This window comes from Dunckerocampus dactyliophorus, chromosome 16 (assembly GCF_027744805.1).
Source record: "Dunckerocampus dactyliophorus isolate RoL2022-P2 chromosome 16, RoL_Ddac_1.1, whole genome shotgun sequence".
Classification (NCBI taxonomy): Eukaryota; Metazoa; Chordata; class Actinopteri; order Syngnathiformes; family Syngnathidae; genus Dunckerocampus; species Dunckerocampus dactyliophorus.
The window spans coordinates 17,324,161-17,338,563 of record NC_072834.1 but is presented as its reverse complement, the minus strand read 5'-3'; the positions used below and the strand labels follow the sequence as shown (position 1 = coordinate 17,338,563).

The following is a 14,403-nucleotide window of genomic DNA, read 5'->3' as shown; positions in this document are numbered from 1 at the left end:
TCTGCTTATGTCAACCTCTCAGAAAAGCGGCATTTCCTGCCATGAAATGAGATGAGATTTTGTGAGCGCTGTGGTGCTGAATAGGAAGGCTGACGTCCTGTCCTTTGCTTTTATTTTGTATGGTTTGCTTCCTGTCGGGTGTAGTGTGCAGGCGCTTCACTCTAGTGGAACTGCGTGCAGATGGTGGAAATCACAACCAGTTTTGCTCAAAAGCCCACCGTCGCCACATGGACGGTGCTGGTTCATTGCTTTCGTTCTCCTCACCTCTCCTGTCACCTGAACATCTTATCTGGACATCTTATCAACCCAGGACGACTGGTTGAGCCTTTTCCTCTGTTGCTTTTTGTTGCCTGTTGCCTGCACTACCGTGAGTACCTGCACCTGCACCTGCACCTGCGTGTGCTATTAAACTTTTATTTGCACGCTGCGTCTGTCACTGCCTATCGGGTGTCCAGCATTCGAGAGCTCCACCACACGATCATGACAGCTGAAAAGAATGCCAAAAATCAAGTAGTCAGAAAAGTGGCTTTTTTTTCGTCACTTTTTTCATGAAGGTTTGGAAGGTTTCCACCACCTCTCGAACCCAAAAAGTGCAGTTCAAGCTATTTGAAAATAAATTAGATTTCTTTTCAGACATTCAATGCTCCCTTTTCTAAAAATTGCTGGGAAAATTGCAGTTTTTAACCCTGATGCAAATGATGAATTTATGGAAAATCCCATGCTGTTAGAATTAACATGAACACGGACAAAAATATTGACTCTTAAAAAGGTAAAGTGTCTAAAGGAACCCAATCGGTGTCCCTGGAGGACAAAAAAACACCACAGTCATAAACTGAATTAAATTGCACCCAAAACATTTTTTATTCTAAAACAGGAGAAGGAACGGGAGGAATAATCACAACTATACATGGAGTGGAAAAAAACATTTTAGACTTTTAAACACCATGGGTCACAGTATCAAAAAGCTTGTATTTCCTCGCTCAGCTTTACACATTTTTGTTCTGTACAAATGCAAAAGAAAAAGAGAGGAGGATGAGAAAGTAAATTATTAATCATTGTATTATTCTAACCATGATAATAACTGCATTGTACTGAGTAATATAATGGTTGTACTGGCCCGTGAGTTACTGCATTCAATAGAAAATAGATTTGATTGGTGGCAGGTTGAGGCACTCATACACAGAGACATAACGTTTGTTGTTGTTTATCAACATACTGAAAGTTAGAGGTAAACAAGCTTGTGGGAAAAAATGCAACACATCATGTGTCCATCATGTGGCATTATCTTAAAAAAATATACAATGAGAATATTGTGATTGTGTTTTTGATGCTGATGAAGGTATATTAAATTAAAAAGTCAGGCTAGCTCTTGTGGCTAAACAAGCTTCTTTTTTGCTAGCATACACACGTAAACATCACTTGAACGCTAGTTGTTTTGCTAGCATTCAAGACATGGTCACAACTGCCATTTTTAATCATACGCCCACGTGCCAACATATTAGCACGCCGCATTCATGATTTTTGACTTCTTGTGGTTAACACCAATGCTAAAGGTGAAATAATAGATTGACATTTATTGCAAACTGTTTAGCTTTGAGACTAGCGCAAAGATATTACGTTTTTCAGCATACTGACAAGGATTACATTTGTCGTCGCATCACCGACGTTTACCAGAATCTGTCCTGCTTCGAAACTTGACACAAAGACAATGTCACTATATGCTCTGTGAGAAAATATTTGAAAAAAAGTGAAAAAGGCTGCGTTAAAACGTTAGCATCACAACAGTTTTCCGTATTATCAGCTACAGTATATTGTATAGCGAACCCTTGGCAATGCAATAGTCACAGTTGCTAGCCATTGTTTTTAGTTTAAATTGTCTTTCGCTAAAAAGAAGAAGTTGAAGTTGACGCTACAAATATAATTTTTAAAAACTGCTTGATTGCTAAGCTAGCCTGAGGCTAACATGACATTTTTTTAAAGTGATATTTTAAAGGTTTTGTGCAGAATATCAAACAATTGTAACGTTTTTCTTTCATCTTCATGTCGTTGAGGGCAACTCGGATGTCTTGCACAGACACATGCTCACCAAGTTTACTATGTAAAAAACGAGGGCTACTCTCCATGCAACACAAGTATGCACAACACAAGTGGGACCATTATTATTATTATTTGTAAGAAACTACAAAATCTAATTCTGTAAAAAGAAGACATGATGAAACCAACAAAGAAGAGGAGGAAGGAGGGGGGGAGAATGTTGTTCACATTATATAGTCAGTGTTAAAAATAGAACTTCACCCATTACATTTACTCTTTTTGCACATTTTGATTATATACATTTATGTACATGGATGTCTTTTTTCCTATCTCTTCATTATTTATTATCATCGTCCTTTCATGTCTTTATCAGCAGTTTACAAAAGACACTTTGCCATCAAATGCATATACTCTTCTAGAAAGATGTGCTTTTTTTTGTTTTTGTCGTCGTTAGTTGAAGCCAAAAAGGGATGCTTAACAGAAAGTAGCCACAAAAAAGCTACAAAAAACCCTAAAAACAAGATTTGACAGCTTCGGGTGTGGCTAAGAGGCGTACAGTGTTTTTTTTTTGCAACAAATCGGTGAGAATGGTGGTAAACGCAGCTTAAAGCATATTTTGCCTTTGTTATGTATCATTAAGACAAATGTCACAAGTAGTAAAAGCTAGTTTGTCTTGATTGTAAATCGATTTAAATCATGAGCATCCTCCTGGACGTTTCATTTGGTAATCAAAAACGCAGTCTGATGCTGCATCCAAGAAAACGTGGAAATGGTAAATGGTTTCCCTTGTAGCGCTTTTCCACCTCCAAGGCACTCAAAGCGCTTTGACACTGCTGGCACATTTACCTACTGATGACGCAGCATCAGGAGCAACTGGGGGTTCAGTATCTTGCCCAAGGACACTTTGACACGGTCAGAGGAGGATGGAGGATCGAACCCGCAACCTTCAAGTTGGGAGATGACCGCTCTCCACTTGAGCCATGCCGCCCCCGAAATCTAAACTTGTATGACGCAAGACAAGAAAAAAACAAACTTTACTGTAAGGATGTCGGAATCTCTCGGAAAATAGTGACGCTAACCGTGTTTGATATCGATATTTATATCTGCTTTGAACTGAGCGTGAAGATGTGTTGCTATACTGCCAAAAAGTCAACGTATCACAAATGATCCACGACATGTTAATTGACATTGTTTTCCATCTAAATGACGAGAAAATGCCCAGAAATGATTATTTTTTTTGTTAAAAACATCAAAACAGTTTATCGTCGATATCAACGTTTACGTTATCAACGTTTATATCAACTGTTCTGCTTCAAAATTAGCATGTCGCTATATATTTGAGTGAATTATTTGGTAAGAAAAGTGTAAAGAGACAGCCAAAACAGTGACCCATCCAGTTCTGTGAACATTGACAAAATTAGATGACATGATAATAGACGACGTTTACCAGATATCATTTAAATCTGATGTCCCACGACATTGACGGCATGCATGGTTTACCGTTATAATGTCAATTAATAATATGAACAATATTGATCAATATTTAATGGTTCTAATCTTGAATCTGTTCTGCTTCTAAATTAGGGTGACAATATGTTATATCCACTTTGGGTGAAGTTATTTGGTAAAATGTCAGAAAAGGGTACTTCATGTAATACTTTATGTTAAACTCATAAGCTCCAAGCGGGTTAAATCCGACTGCTCAGTTTTCTTGAATGCAGCATTAGAAACATCCCGACCTCCTTTTAATGGTACCGTACGACTGCACATGAGCTGCATAACTATCGGCACTGCTACTTGTGCGGTTCCGATGCATAATCAAGTGGACTGTTTGAGAGGTGAACGCTGCTTTGCCTAAACTTCATAGCTAGCTTTAGCTTTTTAAGGCATTAACGCAGGAACAATGAAAGAAAATGGACCCCTCCTTAGTAGAAATACTAGCGAGGAGAGATCTTAGTCTCCCCTTTGGTTTACACCCTGGCAGCCCGACACAGCGCCTGGTGTCTCCTAGAACCACCGACAACGGTCCAATGTGATCTGTTGCTCTTCAAATGGCAAAACATAAAGAGTAAATGTTGGTACTAAAACTATAGCTGGATTCAGCTTTTGTGAGCAGTGGAGTTGTGCTAGCTCACCCGCTAAATACTTGGTTAGCTAAATGAGAATTTACTTTTATTTAGTTACGTTAGCAACAAACAAATTTAAAGGGGTATCAAGAAAGAAAATTGTACAGTATCTTTTTATTTCAGCTAAAGATGTTAGCGTTTGACTCTTGTGACCAAATTGGCATACAAGTAAGCTTTTTTCCGCCTTGTTGTTACCACTGCTGTTACGACTGATGTGGCAATTTTGCAGGATCTCTGTTTGAAAGGTCTGGACTTGTTTAAAGGTGTGACATGCTTGTAGTACCAATATGAACCACAGAGGCAACAGTGAGGGAGCAGCGACCCCAGCTATCCACACCATGGAAGAGTCGACGTTTACATCTTTGCAATAACTGTTGATGCTGTACATCAACTAGTTTCTAGAACATTTAGAAAGGATGCAAGCCTTTTGCATCACAATGCTTACATTGCAAAGACCGGGTTCTCCGACGAACTCAACATCCGCTGTCAGTGGTTCTAAGTTTCGCCCTTTTTTCATTTTTATTTTTAAGATTGACTTCTGTAATTAAGGCTCAACAAGCAAAAGACGTCAAAGTGGCCGGAACACAAATTTGTAAATAAGGTAAATTATGATTTGTGTGTTTATCTAAAACATGCGCACCCAAAAACAAAAAACACACACTCGGAAAAACTCCCGTATTCCCTGTGATAGAATCTGAGTAACCTGTTGTCTCTTTCTTTCACAGCCTTTAAAAGACAACCAACGATCAGAAATGAAAAACGACAACAAAAGCGCCAAAAAACGACAAAACTGAAGGCAACAATATAACACATAAAATACTGTTGTTTTTTTCATGAAAGAAGAAGAAGAAAGTTGTATGTGCGGGAGAAGAAGATGCAAAAGACTGTTAATAATTAATACAAAAGTTCACAGTCTTGTACAGCCTTGCACCAAAAAAGAAGGAGACGTAGATTTTTTTCAATGTTAAAAATATGGTAACACCAAATCACCTCAGCTGAGGATTGGGACATCCTTGCTGTAAAAGTTGCAAACAAACGTGGAAGAAAAAAGATTTTGATTAAAAGTGGAATTTCCAAATTCCGCAATGGAATATTGGGAAAAGAATGAGCTACTGAGGCGAGACCCCGACGTAAATGAGATGGATGGATGGAAGGACGGACAGATGGAACATTATTCTGCACTTAACCTCCGCTAACAGCGATGCACTTTGGATTTCTGCAAAGTTTCCCGATGAAGATGTTGTGAATTCCAAGAAGCTTAAGGAGGCAGGGTCTCCGGTGCAGGATGCGCTGTGAAGGTCTTTTTTTGTGACATCACAATATTTAATTTTGTAAGGAATCAGGAGCCAGGTGAATCGGGTATAGAAGGTGAAAGTTCACATCATGACGTGGCGGCGGCGGTGCAGAGACAGATGGTCAGAGCGTGAGAAGGAGCGGTCGCACTCAGTGCAGCGGAAAGGTTTGATCCCTGTGTGCTTGCGGAAGTGCCGGGTCAGCTCGTCGGAGCGGGCGAAGCGCCAGGTGCAGCCCTCCCAGGTGCAGTGGTAGGGCTTCTCGCCTGGGATAAAAGGGTAGCTAACGTTAGCGGGCTAACCCTTGTCCACCCTAGTCGTCATTGTTTTTGGTTCATTCTTACCTGTGTGTATCCTCCGATGAGCTTTGAGGTGGGAACTCTTGGTGTAAACTTTTTTACAGCCTGCATAGTCACACATGTGGATCCGCCTCCGTTTTATGTCTGGAGAGTCTGAATCAACGGGTTCCAAGTCCATAACTGACCTGAAAGGAAGGACGAACAGCAGACAGTGTGAGTTGGTGACCACGAGAGGGCGCCAGAGACTGGCTGAGACTTGTATGCTAAGACAACATGGATTTTTTCAAAAGTTTCATCCAGATCCGGTCTAGGTTTGACAGCAGTGTAAATGTAATGTATCAGTCATAGGTCATGATTTGTTTTGTATATTCACTTCTATTATTCCAGACTATTATTTTAATTATGATTGATGATTCCGTATTGTTGGCCACACAGTCAGAGTCTGGAGATCGGGAAGACGTGGGTTTGATTCTCCCTTGGGCATTCCTGTGTGGAGTTTGCATGTTCTCCCCGTGTGTGTGTGGGTTTTCTCCGGGTACTCCGGTTTCCTCCCACATTCCAAAACATGCATGTTAGGTTAATTGGAGACTCTAAATTGTCCATAGGTATGAATGTGAGTGTGAATGTTTGTTTGTTTATATGTGCCCTGTGATTGGCTGGTGACCAGTCCGGGGTGTACCCCGCCGGTCGCCCGAGGCGACCCTAATGAAGAGAAGCGGCAGAGAAGCGAAAATGGATGGATGGATATTGCATGTGTTAAAGTGTATAATCTGCTTTTATTCAAGGATACGTGAAACAATAAGGTCAATAAAGTTTAGTTAAAAGAAAAAAAGAGAAAATAGGGTGTGACAGCACGCAGAATTACATAAGCCACACACATACACACACACACACACACACACACACACACACATACATACATCAGATTACAGCTAACCTTCAGTGTCCACACCCGACATTTCCGTTCAAGTTACACAGTCACACCCAAATGGGTGTTGGGAAGGCGAACTTTAAGTCTTCATCTTCTTCATTATACATGCGTCCACTGCAGTCGTGTCATTAGTCACATGAATGGTACGTTAACATTATTTTTAGCCCACGTCTGGATTGTTTTAGGAACGAAGGTTTCAGGTGTGTCACTTTTAAAAATGAGCCAAAGCAAACACAGCCCAATATAAGTACATGGGTTCAATAGCGTGGTCCTCAGGTTCTGTACGGGTTCCGTTCCTAGACGGCAATGTAAGTCGAGTTTTGGTGTAACTTGGATCTTATACCTCAATTATACCCAAATGATCTCCTAAGTCACTCACACTGTACACATGGAGGGCTGATAAAGTACAATAATAAGAAGATTCAATATAAAAATTAAATGAAACAGTAATTTGGAAAATTAGAACCTCTTGCTTTTCTCTGTGGCTTATTGGTGGGAAGTAGAAAAGGCAGGGGAACACATAAAACAATAGACCACTGCGCTGATTAGTTATTTCTGTCACTTTCATAGGAGCGTTTTCACTTCTATGGTGACATGTCTGTGACATATTTCCACCAGAAGAGCCTGTCTTATGTGCGATACACAACAGGAGGCGACAAATGACCGCCACGGGCGAAATTCGTCGCCGTCGCGTACGAAACCATGCGCACGGAAGGAGACAAGCGACTGCGACCAGCTAGCGAATCGTATGAGCCTCCCACGGTTTTATTGGCTGTCAGATGTGGAGGGAATTTCGGGGTATCAAAGTATTTCAGAGGAGGAAAAGCGGAGTGTCGATCGAGGACTCTTGCTGGTACTCTCGATAGTGCTGGATCCTGTTAGTATTGAACATAAACTTACATAAATGTCCGTGTTCCATTGAAAATGAATGGAGTCGAGGTGATGTTGCCTCCCGTGTGTGGCGTCCATTACATTTGGGAGACATAATGGAGTGCCGGAAGTTATACATTAAGCGATGTTATTCACTGTGTAGCAAATAAGGCACACGTTATTTTCATGTGCAGTGCATAGGCATAGGCATACAGTGTGCAGCGTGGATTCCTCCACGGCACATGTTAGAAATGCTAAAAATAGTTCTCGAGCAAGTCCAGTGTTTCCGGAGCAAAATTTTGTTTTAATTAATTTATGTAACCACAAAATGCCAAAACTCAGAACGCAGTAACCCAAGGACCAACGGTAGTTGGACTTTGGAGTCCAGTCTGAGCAAGAACTCACCCTGTGTCCAGGCTCTGGGCGCTTAAGGAGGCTGATCCAGACTCAGTACCACTCTCTGCGTCGCTCTCGCTTTGATATTCCACCGGGGATGTTGAACCTGGCTTAATACGAACTAACACGTAACAGAGCGGAGAGGAAGGAAATTAGAGACGGAGTTTGTACATAAGCAAATAAAATGGATGCATTACTATTCTCTTTGAAGGTGATGGAAACCCATCATTTGGCCAGAATGAAATCCAATATAGAATCATATTAATAAGCATGAGCACCACCCATTCGCAGTAATGTTATAGGATTTATTGACAAAAAGTCTAACCAGTAGAAAACTGCAAGATTTGTGTTTTTTTAGTTTGCCTTATACTGTTATCTTATGTAATGCTACGTTGCATCACCTGACACTACAGCACTAACATTTTCTACGAAGTCATGTAACTAATGGAAAACTTGAATTTCTTTAAAGTAATCTGGTGTGTTACCTTACACTACAATACCTTACGCAATGCAACAATATGATGTGTTGAGTTATGCTACTTTACATTACTGTATCCTCTGTGTGTTACGCTAATGTAATGTTATGCTACTAAGATTTTGTATGAAAAGTAATATAACTACCGTAGTAGAAAACTAAAGTAACCTGTTACACTACGTTACGCTGCATTATGTTATGCTAGGTTATGTTATGCTAGGTTTTGTTAAGCTACATCATGCTACGCTACCTTTCCCTTCTTGATATGACGCAACGTTATGTAACTATTATGTAACATCTAGCTATGGGTCGCTTATTTATGTTTGTTACATTGTGCTATGTTACCGTTATATCTTTCTACATTATGTTACACTAAGTTATACCGGTGGAATAAGTCATTTCACCTATTATTGTGTAGCGACAGTTGATCAAATGCGATTTTGTACTGCTTTAAAAATGAACAAAACATAACAATCCCTAATGTGACATGTTTGTGACTCTCAGAAGACACAACACAAGCATTACCAACATTAAACAACAATTAGTGTCGATTGGAAATTCTTATGAAAGTGTCCCACCGTGCAAGCTAAACCAAGTCCACCCAGCATGGGAGGACTGCAAAGGAGGAGCAGTTTAAAAAAGTATGACGCAAGGAATTTGGGTGGTGTGTGTTGGTGAAAGGAGGAGTCTCTCTCTCTCTCTCGCTGTATCTCTCTCTCTCTCACACACACACACACACACACACACAAACACAGCAAAAAGAGGTGCTCTTTTTCTCTGGAGACAATGACTCCTCCCTCCCCACTCTGACACCACCCATTAAAACAAAACTTGGAGACTCCTGTACTCGCTCCACTTTTAGGACCTCATTGCAGGGTTGTAATGTTAAAACTGACCGTCCCGAATTATGGCCAACAAGATAAGGTAGCGCCTCCCCCAGAGGATGAATTTGTATTACAATACATTGTTTATTGAGGGAATGTGTAATGAACTCCATGGAGTAATTAACTCCTTAGGTGTGACTAGAGAATGTTCTCTCTTCCTGCCTTTTTGCAGGCGGGAGACGAGGAAAACAGGCACTTGTGCACATGGCAATATATCGAGGCCGGCAAAGTTCATTTTCATTTATTGTGTGATTGATGAATCAATTTATTTATTGTTGTCCCAGGCCAAGTGCCCCACGAGAAATCTTGTCACATTTTGATCTTGCGAGATTTTGTGACACGAGATCTTGCCGAGCACTTAACATCAAATTTACCTACCACCTCACACAAAAAATTGAGAAAAGACCCCAAAATATTGCACAAATATTAACAATCTAATCAATGTAATAATCAGGGGAGGCTCCATCCATCTTCTATGCTGCTTATCCTCATTAGGGTGACGGGGGCGTGCTGGAGAGGAGCGAGGTACAACCTGGACTGGTCACCGTCAATCGCAGGGCACATAAAGACAAACAACCATTCACACTCACATTCATACCTATGGACAATTTAGAGTCGCCAATTAACCTAACATGCATGTTTTTGGAATGTGGGAGGAAACCGGAGTACCTTGAGAAAACCCACACACGCACGGGGAGAACATGCAAACTCCACACAGTGATGCCGAAAAGAGATTCGAACCCAGATCTTCCAGATCTCCTGACTGTGGCCAACATGCTAACCACTCGGCCACGGTGCGGCTCGTGATAACATAAAATAGATATGACGACCAGTCAGTCCAGGGTGTACCCCCACCTCTTGCCCGAACTTTGCTGGCATAGGATAACCCCCTCGACCCGAGTAGGACAAGCGGTATAGAACATTGATGGATGGATGGAAAATACTGTACATATGAATATTTGTCCATGGAACTGTATTATAAATGTATTTTCTATATGATTTAAATGGGTTTTAACATTTTCTTAAGTAAAAATGAGGCTGCCACAGGCATCTTCGTCTTCTTGGTTTAGTGCGCAAGCTATGCCTACCAACTGAGTGCACTCAGTGAGTGCAATGAGTTGGATCATGCCGCCTGCCAGATTCTGTCAGCAATAATGTACAGCAGTGGTTCCCAAACTTTGGACAGTCGCGTACCCCTTCCGACATTTGACGTGAAGCCATGTACCCCCTACTCCTGCACACTTAAAAAACAGAAACCTTTTTAATCTCCATTAACTTGAAATATTGAACATGATTAATTTGTTAATTCATTTTACAGTAAGTAAGTAATTCTGGTTCAAAAGGTTATTTTAAGTTGGTATTTTGCATGGTCAAATTTTTATAAAAGCTTTACATGAGCACTGATAAACAGGTAAGAATTCGTCCTACATATCGTAATTGTGAGTGTTTTTCATTTTTAGTCACGTACCAACTATGACAATTAGCATACCCCTGGGGGTACGCGTACCCCACTTTGGGAAGCTAGGATATACAGTATAGGCTGGCTATGACTTGTTACAACAGTTATTCATGTGTAGAAAATAATATAGGCAGTCTCTCTTTGAGTAGCACTCGCCCAGACACACATTATGACCTATACTCTTGAATATAAACTATACTGTCCAACATTTAAGGTGTATTTTTGTGCTGTCAGTTGCACTCTAGCAGTAACTATAAACTTGTAAAGCAGGACCTCAACTCTTGCTACGAGCTACTGATTAACAAAAGTTGAGGAACAAGCACCGGTGCAGATAAAAGTTAAAAAATGACAGATAGTGTAGTTATTCAACAACTTTACCAGGGGAAAAACAAGTATGTCAGATCCCGTGATGACACGCCTTGACACATGTCTTGGAATATTTTAAGCAATGACACTTCTTTCCAACAACTCTTCTAAGTGGGAATATCCTAGAGCTGGTCAGTTCCTGAATCACTCAAGATAATGATCCGAACCTTCGTATTGAATCAGGAATCAGGAATCCGAGGTCTCCGTTAACTTGGATCTATGAGCCAGATAGCAGACTCATAGAAAGGCGTAGGATTCACCAATCAGCAAACTCACTGGAGACACGGCATACTCAAAAGATTCTGCTGAATTGATTCACAGACTCGAGTTAGCAGACTGCCAGAAACACAGTGGACTCGGTTGGTTCATTTGAATTGATTTACTGACTCAAGATAGGGGACTCACTGGAAAAAACTGCGGACTCGTGATTAGATTCACTGACTTCACTTTTAAGTTGAATATTACAACGGGAACAACGCTCAAGTGACTTTAGTGCACGTTAGACACGTTAGTGCCGCAGACCAAACCAAATCCATACAATGAACCACCAGAATGGCCGTCATGTGGCACATATGGACAATTTTCAATGTGACTGAGACCACACTGTGCTAAAATCCTTACAAAAAGTGAAAGGAAAACGTAGGGAAAAAACAAACAAAAGGAAGTATCTTGCATGTACCATTCTTACCTGTCCCTTCTGACCGTCCGTCACTACCTATGAGGGGCACGGTGATGGCGGCGGTCGCCACACCATCCGTGGGCATGGCTGTGTAAACCACCGGTAGGGACTGCACCACCACGGGGATGGTCTGCAACTGGCCAACTTTACTGGGCATGCTCACTGAGGGGATGGTGTGGATGACGTGAAGGATCTGCTGTCCGCCGGCGCCTTGCGTGGCCAAAATGGATCCTGGGGACAGAACCTGGACCAGAACATTTTATTGGAGTACTTGTCTTAGCGTACATTTTAAGAGCTTGATAGTGATGTTTACCATGGAGCCTATGGACTGTACTGCCGATGGGACCGGCGTTGCAGACAGGCTAGGCTGTGTCACAGCGCTTCCTGGCGCCGGGTTGACAGCAGTGTTGGTCGTGGGGGTGGGCAGCGAAGAGGAGCGCGGTTTGTTGAGAGACAAGTCCACGGGCTCAGTCTGGTCCTCGGCTGTGCAGGGCTGTGGCGAGGATGCCTCGGCCTTGAAGGTCGGCAACTCCGTCTTTACTTTGGTGTTTGTCTGGTAGGAGCGCTCGTCACCAATGTTGGCCTGCTGGAGAGAACCGTAGTGAAAAAGAAAAACAAGATTTAAGACCCTGAAATTTTCCCATGACACGATACGATAGCACATTAAATGACTGCAACATATCCTCATGATTATCCATCCATCCATTTTCTATGCCGCTTCTCCTCATTAGGGTCGCGGAGGCATGCTGGTGCCTATCCCAGGTGACTTTGGGCGACAGGCGGGGTACACCCTGGACTGGTCGCCAGCCAATCGCAGGGCATTATGATCAGGATTATTTTCTAAAATAACTGCGAAGCTATGCAATAACAGGTTGGACAAAATTATTAAGAAGAATGATTTACTCGTGGATAGCCAATACAGAAACAGAGCTCACATTTCAACCTACATGGCACTGATTGAAATTACTGAGGAAATTACCAACGCTATGGACCATAAAAGTGTGCAGCTGCTGTATAGAAAGGTACGGAATCAGAGGGCTAGTTTTGAATTGGGTCAAAGGTAACAGCTAGCTAACAGGGAGCAATATGTAAAGCTAGGAGAATACACATCTGCAAGTTTAAATATTACGTGGGGAGTACGCCAAGGGTCCACAATTGTTTAACTTGTACAGTATGTTAATCTGTAAAGTGACGAAAGACTTAAAGTTAGTATTATTTGCAGATGATACTACTGCTTTTTGTTCTGGGGAAAGGATTCAAGAGCTAATTAAAAAAGTCACAGATGAAATGGCCATACTAAAAAGATGGTTTGATACCTAAATAAAACCTAAATAAAACTGAAATAATGCTATTTGGTAACAGCAGAAAGGACACGCACGTGCAAATACAAATTGACGGTGTGGACACTGAAAGGGAGAATAAAGCAAAATTTGTCCTTGACCAAAAATCACTCCATACTCTTCACTGCTTTCTGGTATTACCACATCTAACTTACTGTGTGGAGATATGGGGTAATAACTACTGTATAAAAGCCATCTTCACTCACGAAATGTTGTGCAAAAAAGATTAGTTAGGATAATCCATAATGCTGCGTATAGAGAACATACAAACCTTTCATTTCTAAAATAACAAATATTAAAATTTGGTGATTTAGTAAATTTTCAAAACCTGAAATTATGCATAAAACAAACAATAACCGGTTACCCAAAAATGTCATACAATACTAAACTTAAAAGACTTGTACGTGAGAACAACGCTAAATACCCACAGCATTCCGGTATGTGGAATGAAATTATGGAATGGACTGAGTAAGAACTCAAAGCACTAAGATTAGTGATTCCAAGAAACAATACAAGCAGTTGATTTTTCCAAAATACAAGGAAGAAGAGTCTTGAACTTGTTCTGTTATGTCTATTTGTATTTATTATTATTATTTATTTATTATTATACTGACTATTATATATGATTATTATTTGTTATGACTGTGGAAAAACCATGACATTTATATTACCACATTGATACATAACTTATCACTTTTTATGTATTAAAAAGATCACATGAAATACAGGAAGTCAATAAATGTACTGCAACAAATATAAAATGAATGGGGGGTAGGATTAAATAAGCTTTGCTTCTTCTTTTCTTCTCATAAAGTTATGACTTCATTCCCATAATATTGTGACTTTATTTTTGCAACATTGCAGTTTTATTCTTTTAAAATTACTACCTCTTGATTGGGAGCAATAGCCCTCCTGAGCTGCTGCTGTTCGTCACAGATCGTCCATTACACCATGTTCAAGCATAAGGGTGTCCATATGTGCACTGGGCACTTGTACACTTTGGGCCGCAGTTCATTGATCGACTTTGTGGTTGTGTTGTCAGACTTGCGGTCTACGCTAGGGTGAAGAGAGAGGCAGCGCTGTCAACTGATCACCACCTGGTGGTCAGTTGGCCCTGATGGTGGGGGAGGACGCTGGTCAGACCTGCCAGGCCCAAACACATTGTGAGAGTCTGGCGGAGTGTCCTGTCAAAAAGGGTTTTAACTCCAACCTCCAGGAGAGCTTCGACCATATTTTGAGGGAGGCAGCGAAC

At 41.1% G+C, this 14,403-nt stretch overlaps 1 protein-coding gene across 4 annotated transcripts in view; it reads right to left on the bottom strand.

The window, feature by feature from the left end:
* Nucleotides 1-818: 818 nt before the first annotated feature.
* Nucleotides 819-14,403, bottom strand: part of klf8 (Kruppel-like factor 8) — a 76,388-nt gene continuing 62,803 nt past the window's right edge. Inside the window, exons 3-7 of one of the 4 annotated variants that reach the window (XM_054756173.1) lie at nt 12,125-12,397; nt 11,812-12,055; nt 7,958-8,069; nt 5,797-5,936; nt 819-5,718 (exon numbers count right to left, since the gene is read on the bottom strand). In XM_054756173.1, coding sequence (XP_054612148.1) covers nt 5,537-5,718; nt 5,797-5,936; nt 7,958-8,069; nt 11,812-12,055; nt 12,125-12,397 — 951 coding nt within the window. In that variant the 3' untranslated portion in view covers nt 819-5,536. The remainder of the gene's footprint in view (nt 5,719-5,796; nt 5,937-7,957; nt 8,070-11,811; nt 12,056-12,124; nt 12,398-14,403) is intronic. The other 3 variants (XM_054756175.1, XM_054756174.1, XM_054756176.1) reach the window with 3 other exon arrangements.